The sequence below is a fragment of the Phoenix dactylifera genome, chromosome 1 (assembly GCF_051530095.1).
Source record: "Phoenix dactylifera cultivar Ajwa chromosome 1, Ajwa_hap1_PhDact_Kaust_v1.1, whole genome shotgun sequence".
Classification (NCBI taxonomy): domain Eukaryota; kingdom Viridiplantae; phylum Streptophyta; class Magnoliopsida; order Arecales; family Arecaceae; genus Phoenix; species Phoenix dactylifera.
The window spans coordinates 5,131,709-5,141,177 of record NC_143190.1 but is presented as its reverse complement, the minus strand read 5'-3'; the positions used below and the strand labels follow the sequence as shown (position 1 = coordinate 5,141,177).

The following is a 9,469-nucleotide window of genomic DNA, read 5'->3' as shown; positions in this document are numbered from 1 at the left end:
ATCCACATAGGATGAGAGGTGGTATTCCACTATTATCGACATAGAACTTCTAATGAATACTTTATATAAATTTGCTTAATCTCCAATGCACTCTCAATGATGTTGGATCTCTCCCCATGTCTCTCACTAACAACCTAATTGGACTCGTAAGTGTATTGCAGGACAAAACTTTCAATCTCCGGCAGGCTTTTTATTCAATTTCAATCATACAATACTTGGCTTGTTTAATCCAAGAAATGTTAACGCTGCTTTATTGAGCACGCCAATTGTTAAACATCCATATTAAATGCTGTAGCAACTAGCTAAAGCAGGTTTTCTACGACCACAAGGAAATAAGAGGAATAACCATGGGTGGTGCCCGTGGCGCTATCGAGTTAGTATTGTTTAAAGTAGTATTATTGATTTAAAAGATAAATAAATAATAACATAAATTAATACTATTTTAAATTATTAGTAGAAAAATTCTCTCTATACTTTTTTATAAATGTTAACATTATTTTTAAGAAACAATTCATTTCAAGTGTAAGATTGAGATAGAGTTGCAGAACTTAAATTAGACACATGATAGTCTTGGGAGACCTCAGGTTCTTGCCAGATGCATCTTGAGCTACTTGTGTTCAGCTTAGAATTAAATAAATTGGTTCCGGCTCAGTCCATTTGCACTCCTACCCCTTTTCGGCCTCGGATTTTGTACATTGCCTATATTCCACAGACCACAGTACATATAAGAGACCTGTGACAGCTGAGAATTTGTTATTATTAGCCAAAAGAGTTTTCATGCATGGGTGGAATATAATCAAGTACTACCTTGATTCTTGCTTCCTGCTTAAAAACTAGTAACTGAGCTACAAGCTGAGCTCCCAAAATCCTGATTCACTGGGGCAATTCTTTTACATAACAAAATGAACATCGTCATAAGCTTGTGAAATGATGAAAATCCTTCATTTTTGGTTTTCAGATTTTCTTTTCATGAATCATTCCTTGTCTACACCAATCAAACACATCCGTAACTAAGACTCGCAAGAAAAATCCGAAGGTTTAACATGTATGCAAGACCGGCTAAAATAATCAAAATATCATATTAACATGAACTCTCACAGGCACATGAACACACACATAAACAACTGATTATCACATCCTATTCCAACCACTAAGGGTCAGCTTTATAGACCTTCATTTTGTAATAGTTCCTATTAACAAAGGAATGCTGTTGTTGTTGCAAAACTTTTTGAATTCTCACCCAACTTCCTTGTTAGATAAGGTCTCCCCCTTCTTTCAGACCCTTCAAGACAGGTTCTCATATCTTCAAGGAATGCCTACACCATCTCGATCAGTTTTGCATCAGCTCGTACTTGAGTGATGATTTTCTCATCTCATCTCCTTGCTCAATTTTTCCTAGTTTTCTTTATGTTCTTCAAAACATACTCTGTATCAAGGTTCGCCGTACCGGTACCGAACCCCGTACCGGTGCCGCACTAGTATAGGCGTACCGAGTGTCGGTACGGTACGGTACGCTCGGTACCGACCCTACCGATATTGGTGTACCGATACCGGTATCTATCGGTACGAGTACGGTACGCTCGGTACCGACCGGTACAGCGAACCTTGCTCTGTATTCAAAGCACATTCACCAACATAGGCAACTCCTTGCTTATAAAAAAAAAAAAGCAAAAACACACAGGAAACATAATGCAGTGTACATAATCTTATGTTTGGCAAACAAGATTAATTAACAGAGTTATTGAAGCTCAAGTTTTTTCTCTTATCATTTCAATATAAAAGGGTTACAGTAGGACTGCAAACTTAAATGTTGGAGCATAAGTTTTTCTGGAGCTTACAAGTCACCTTTCTTTTGTTTTGCTGAGTGCAAGTCACAAAGAGCTATAGCCTTCTATAAGATGCAACACATCAAATATACGACTTACCATGTTAACGGATTAAAAGACAACAGCCATAGAAAAGTTATGCACAAATCATCAGCATGTCAAACCTGAAGTTCATCTCCATGCACTGGAGACCGACAAAAGCTTATTCTTCCATCCAAGATAAAGGACACCATCTCTCTCTTCAAGTGTATAATTCTCGCAGTACTTTGCCAGAAGTGACTTGATAGTGGCATTCACAAACGGACTCAATGGGAGAGGACTAAATCCAGCCATTGTAAACCGTGATTTCCATTTCCCAAAAAGCTCATGTCGTTCGACCCTTTCTGCACCCTCACAGGCAATTATGTTCACTATGTCTCTTGCCAAGCAGTGTTGTTCCACGTTGATCCTCTCTTTGCTCTCCCTAGGAAGAGTCACATCTATTGATTCAAATATTGCAGTATAGTAATTTAGAGTCTCCACAAACCGTTGGAATAAAGGAGCAGTATTTGTATTAGATTCCTGCTCTACAAGAGTAACCACCTTGGGAGACAAGCCCTTGACCATTCTCAAAATCCGGTCTCGGTGATTTTCGGTGCTAACACTCTCATCTGGCACATGATGCAGTTGGAAAGGAAAGTTTACAGCCAGGGCTTCACCAGGCTGAATGCCTAGATCCTTGACCTCTAAATCGCAACAAGACACATCAGCAGCATGGAATTCGAATGGCACACTACATGATTCAGCGAGGCGAAGCAACCTCTGCCCCACAATGTGTAGTCCCCCACCTCGGGCATATGCCGACATGGAGTCATCGATGCCAGTGATTCTCACACATGGAGGCCCACCAGGTCTTGCAGCAAAGGCCTGTAGCAGAGACATCCATTGGCTGCCCTGTGCAATCTGGAAATCAATAAGGTGAACCCTATCTTCATTCTTCACAGCTTCGGCAATGGCACCGTTTGCAGACAAGTACGCAAACTTGAAGTAAGGGCACACATCATAGAGAATGTGCATGTAAGAGAGGAGGTCAGAGCTTGTAGGTTCTTTACACTTCAAAGCTTTGTAGATAGAACTGCCTGAAGAAGCCAGCCTAGCAGTAAGGCCTTCCAGCATGTAAGCTCCTAACCTTTGGATGGGTTCTCCAGAAACAGAAACCATCTGCCTTAACTCAGCTATTAGCCAATCCACTACCTGAGCATCATTCTCTGCCACAGCTCGTGCACAAGCAATGAGTGTTTCCTTCAGGTCTCCTTCAGGAATGCCCATCATTTGTTTCCACATCTCTGGTTTGGTCATCAAGTAGCTCCTGAAGCTACATTCGGAGCTGCCAATGGTATCTAAGTCAGGCCCAAGCATCGCAGCCTCTAATTCCCTTAGCTTGTGTTTCAGATCAGTGGGGTCTTCAGTTGAACATGAAACATTTAATGGAGATCCATTGATGTTGTCTGACTGATAATCTTGCTGTGAAACAGGGCTCCCAAAAGAAGGGGAGAAACTGAGACTTGATGGAGAGTCGCGAAGTGCACAACAAGCTGTTGGCAAGGAGGACTCAAGTGTGCAATATTGCATATGAGGTGCTTGAAGGGGGCAACTTTGAGATAGGGATCGATTATCAGAGCAAAGGTGGTCAAAAGACTGGTAGTTCTGTGGCCTGAGCTGAACTTCCTCCTCTCTTCTAGGCGTCAAATTGTGCTGAAGGTCCAATTCTTGAGACTCTTGTGAACTTCCGCATTTCTTAGAAGCTTGCATGGATATATGATTGACTGAATGGCTTTTATGAGGAGCTGGCATGCCGATACAAACAAGTGGTACCACTATCTAGAACAATGAGCGATCATTTGGAACAGAACATCCTATGGTAATAAATGAGGAGCTCATCTGAACGGGCAACTCTTGCGGGTATATGAGTTACTGTGGAGTTTCTACTATTCTGAGGACCCAAAATAAAAGGATAACAAAATATTTATTAATTCAGCGAGCAATGAAAGCAAAGGCCTTTTTAAGATTTGATTCACTGATCTAATATGTTGCAAAGATAATGTGTTTAGAAAAAATTAAAACCATAGAGACTAAGCATTTTTCAGCTGAAAAGAGTCTTTCTAGTTGATCAAGGCACCAATCATAGTTCGGATGAAGAATAGAAATGTTTGTAGTTACATAGAGTTCTTGCAGTTACCTTAGAAGCTGTCAAAGCCCCAATAAAACTTTTGAATTAAAAGTGGTGCCTTGACAGAAACCAATCTTGCTAAGATATTTTGTACTGGTGATGGTTTATGCCAGGAAGAAAACTTTGAACTCCAAATAATAGGATTCAACAATGGAAGAAATGTATTTAGTTGTTAATGTATATGCCTATGCAAAAATATTTTCAGTTCTTATTAATGTTAATCTGTGGAACATTTTGATGAATCCATTAAAGAAAGAAGCATCAACCAGTAAGACATAAACATGGGGTCAAATTAACAATGCCAAACCCACACTTTTCCTTTAAGGGATATGCCCTACCAAACACGTATGAGAATATGTATTAGAATAAGTCCAGCCCCACCTAAAGGTGCAGCAGAACACTCAAACAATCCTCTAGACAGCTACATGAAGTTCTCCTTAGTAGCCTTTTTATGGCACGAAAGTGCAACTGATATACTTTTCTTCGTTTTTTTTCTTCCACTCAATAGGTGGACAACATTTTAAATGCGGTGCATGAGGCTGCATATATGGCTGCATATGCATACGCAGTCCCTTGACCGCACCACATAACTCACAGTTAGTATACGCAATTAGGCCGCATATGAACTGAAAAGGTGGTTCGCCTCGCACTTTGCGCACATATGCAACAGGATTAGCATTGAACAGTTGCATACACAGCCTATATATTAATTATGTGACCACATTTGTTGGTCCTTTGACAAATGTTTATAATATCAATATGTTAATTATGATATTATTGTTACAACTAAAAATTAAGCAGTATGTTATAAACACTAACTGCTAGATGTTAGTTATTCTTGTTAATATTGCTATTATTATGAAAATTACAACTATAAAAGTTCCTTACATCATGTGCACTATATTAATTGACAGCAAAGAAAAATGCTTCTAAACTGAGTAATGCAAGTAAACTTTATATCGGCCCTAAACCTACCATAGAACTGATTCAGATGAATGAAGCAAATACACCCATCCTTAATTTGCATGTCAAACATTGCAAATTGTTCGATTGTTTTAAAATCTGATCCAGCGCTGCTTGAGTCTAACATATCATACGCTACCATTGCAGTTTCGCAGACCCTAGAGGATGATGTCCCATGCAATTTGATGGAATATGTGGAAAAAAAGAGATACAGCATCAATATCAAGAGGCTTTTTTTCCAAAAGGGAAAAAAAAAACTTGTATATGCGCTGATCCGGGGAGATTCTACAATTATACACAATTCTATTCCATTAAAACGCAGAATTCTAAAAAGCAGCAACAATTCTTAGAATAAGCTCAACATGTACTCCTGAACTCACCATCAATCTTTCATAATAGATGGAAAATAGAAAATAAAAGGCATCAACTGGTACATATGTTTCTACCTTCCTCAGAAACATTGGTAACCAACCAATCATTTTAGAAGATTTTTCAAGGAATAACCAGTAGACAGTAAATAACCCTTCTTCATCCCAGCCTAAGACCACTTTCTGGGTTTAGGAACCTAATCATCACTTGTGATTTGTGAAAAGGTTATATATCCTTTTCTGCAAAATAAATAACTTAATTATAAAAGAAAAAGAAACATCTAAATATATGAAATCTACGGCAACTCCCCAACTCCTTTAACGCGCGCGCGCGAGAGAGTTGCAAATTTCTTGTGAAAACCCATCAACGAGAAGATTCTACTCTAATTCCTAAACGGACAAATTAAGGAATAAAATCGTATGAAGAGAGGAAGCATCCATATAATCATCAAACAGAGGATTTAGAGGAGAATTTTAACTGAGGCTTCCAAAGCAAAGCAAAGCAAAGCTTCACATACCTCTAAACAAGCTCTTAGGAACTGAAGCAACAAGCAGCTTCCATACCCTAACTCAATTAGCTTCCTCTCCCTTACCCTCAGGAAGGGGGCGAGCGAGAAAGAGAGAAAGCGAGAGAGGGAGAGAGCGAGCGTGTCTCAAGTTAGTGGGTATTAAGAAAGCGTAACCCAGACAACGAAAATAACAGCCCTCCACTTGTCCAGAATTACCAGGAAGTTGCTCAGTGCTCCTTTTTTTTTTTCTTTCTTTCTTTCTTTCTTCTTCTTTTTTTTTTTTTTTTTTTTTTTTTTTTTTTTTTTTTTTTTTTTTTTTTTTTTTGGCTAAAGAAAAGGGGTAGGGGAGAGGAAGGGACAAGCTCATCCCGCGTAGCAGCCCCCACTGGGCCCCCGCCCCGCCAGGAGAATGTTCGATGCGGGCAGAAATGGCCGTGTGTTGGGCACCCCAACTGGTTTTACTCATACCCTCCCCACCGTGGGCCCGGCTCAGCTACTCCTCTGAGCTCTGGCTCGAGTCCCACGTGTGAGTACGTCACACCCGGCACCACCCCGGCTACTAGCGGTTCAAGAGCGGTCCCACACCACAAGTCCAAGCAGTGGCCAAAGTAGTGAGCTCTGATCCACAATTTAATCGTCGCCGCAGCGATTCGAACTTGGGACCTTGTGGTTAGAATTGCTGCCCAGTACCACTAGACTACCACCTTGGTGGCCAAAGTAGTGAGCTCAGTGCTCCTTCACCTCACTCTATTACTTTATCATCTCTTGTGCTTTCCAATTTCCACCAACAAAAACAAAGGAAGAAGAAGCTGAGTGCTTGCCAATCTTCTCTTTTTTTCCCTTCACTTTTTCTTGTTTTATCAAAGTCCAGCTAAAACTGTACCGGTTGGCTATTTGATGCAGCACACAGAGAGAGGGTAGGTGAAATCTGCCAGTGTCCAATTGCCATTTAGCCACTATCTTCCCATTTAAAACTACTGCACTGAGTGGTGACTGCATGCATGACTGTAGCATTTTCCTAGTTGAAATGATCAAAAAAACCTTCACCGTTTGGTGACTTGGGTAAGAGATATCTAAACCCAATGGCCTACATGAGTCACATCTTCATCTTTAGCATAATTTATGGAGTCCTACATAGTCAGTGACTCATGATGAGGTCTTTGAAGGATATGATAGTAATGTTTTCTAATTCATCTCCCGTCGGCCATGCTGCAAGTCAGCGGTGGAGCGGTGGGTCCGCAGGTCGTGTGGCGGAGCAGATGGCAACAAAACCTATCCCTTGCCAGCATAGATGCACCGGTTAGTAGATGGGTTATACCCTGGGTGGGTCTCTGAACCCATGGCGGGTCAGCTCGTTGTGCATGGCAGAGTCGACTCAAGCGCTGTTTCTTGGTGCGGTTTAAAAAAATAAAGTTGCGCATTCTCTATCACTGGTCGGTTTTGATGTAATGATAGCGCTTGATCCTGAAATCTCCCAAAATAGATACAACAAATGTCATGTAACAAGGATTTTTAAGATTAGAGAGGATATTGGGCTACTCATGATTTTGCTATATGAAATAGTTCATGAGAGATTTTCCTATATCAGCTAAGGCATCTGCAACTGATTAGTTTCAAAATCCAACATGAGATGCCTACATGATATTTACCTACAGATTCTCAACAATCATCTAGGATAGAGATTGTGACAGAAGTTGTCACAAGCAAGTACTTGCAGTAAAAAAAATGCTATTTGTGCAAAAATATTGTCTTTAATTTCAAAACACAAATAAAAAGATGCAAAAGGTAGCACATATTTTTATTTTGCTAGGAAGGTCGGTAATGGTGGAAAAATTAGAGCTAATGATGGGGATAGTTGATTGTTGAATTGTCAGCTCCATATTAATGAACTGAATGTTCCTAGATACATATGAAGGACTTCACAAATTTGACAATCTTTTAGATACAAATTTGAGCTCATTTGCATGATATTTTGATATCATGCATGGAAGGAAAAGATGTTTCTTGGAATAAGCCAAAACTAGCATATTAAGTTCTCATACATAATTACATCAGTATTATCCCTACACCTATTAAAAGGATAGTAGAGTGAAAGTTCATCCCCTTCCCAAATTCAGAAAAAATCCCAAATTTTTTTAAAAAATAGCATGCTATATTCTATTAAAAATTAATTTTAGAATTTTAAATTGACCGAAAATTTTTAATAGTTTGTTTTCCAATTAAAACTTGTTTCCAAGAATGCCACATCATGGCCATGTATTACATTAAAATGGGATAGTTTATTTAATAGCTCGGAAAAGGAGATTAAAATTTCAAACTGGGATGGCATAGCTCGGAAAAGGAGGCCAATGACTTGAGCGATAAAGGGTGGGTTGTTCTAGTTGCATGTAAGCATTTCACTCCCCTCCAACTGTCATATTTGATCTTGGCTCTCTCCACTACACCCTCCATTGCTGTCTTTTACTGGAACTATAAAATCACTTTCTTTTCTCTAAAGATTATGATTAATATGTGAGCTTTCTCTAGTATCTGAATCTGTGCCAGAGCCAGTACAACTCCATCAAAATGGGAGTAGCTTCAAGTCAGTATCACGCGCTAGCGGAAGCCGTAGCTCAAACTGTTCGAAAATTTTCAGTCTTTAAGTTAACTACTTTAAAGTCAACTAGCTCAACAAACAGGGTTATTGAATGAGTCTGCTAACTAGCTTTCTCGGAAGAAGCACAAGCACGACACTTTAAACCCTGCTAAAGGGAATCAAAGTCAATGACGTCATTGGTACGATGGATCCAGTCGTAAAGCAGACAACTAACTTGACCAAAAAAAAAAAAAAGGTTTTACCAAAAAAAAAAAAGGTTTTTGTGATTCTACTTTTCTCGAAGAAGCCCTTTGATATCCCCAATATGGAACTGGCTCCATATCTTCTAGGTCGAGGATTTAGATTTGGTCGGGTCATGACTCCTTCTCTTCACTTCGGCCGCTCGGGATGAGTAAATAGTTGCTACAAAGAAAATATAAGCCCAATTCAAGAACCTTCTATCACCAAGATAAAAAAGTAAATTTCTCCCTATGAGGAATTAGAATTAGACAAAACTAAAAAAAAAAAATTGGCTTTCTTCTGCATTAATATAGATAAATAGCTGATCCAAGAGGATGATTAGCCATATTAGGATCGAGACACGGCTCAGACTCCTATTGGAGCTTTCTGTGTCAAGATGTTTATGAGAAAGGGGTGAGTGCCTAAAAACCCAAAATTACGAGATAACTCTCTTTATTTGGAGTGCTGCCACAAAATTCTTATTTATTATTTTAAGATTTATATCTTCTTTCTTTTGATGTAGCTTTTCTAAAATATTTTGTTAGTGTTTTTCTATTCTTTTATAGTTCTTTTGATTTATATTGTTCATTAAATTTCTTTTCTATGTTGCATAGAAATTATATTTGTATTGTTTCTGCTAAAAATGTTGTAGATTTGGAATTAGGCCAGAGGAGCTTGGCCAATAATTGCACCAAGGTATAAATTTATATCTTTGAGATTTAATTGTGCGATTTATCTAATTTTTATATTTTTTGATTAAACAGGATATTGTGCCTTTA

General features: G+C 39.0%; 1 protein-coding gene across 1 annotated transcript; it reads right to left on the bottom strand.

Moving 5' to 3' along the window:
• Nucleotides 1–1,738: 1,738 nt before the first annotated feature.
• Nucleotides 1,739–6,050, bottom strand: LOC103700863 (scarecrow-like protein 21). Its single transcript, XM_088718446.1, has 2 exons — nucleotides 5,885–6,050; nucleotides 1,739–3,798 (listed from the first exon to the last, which is right to left on the bottom strand). Exon 2 carries the CDS (start codon nucleotides 3,657–3,659, stop codon nucleotides 1,998–2,000), a length of 1,662 nt encoding a protein of 553 aa, XP_088574572.1. The 5' UTR covers nucleotides 3,660–3,798; nucleotides 5,885–6,050; the 3' UTR covers nucleotides 1,739–1,997.
• Between the last annotated feature and the right edge of the window lie 3,419 nt (nucleotides 6,051–9,469).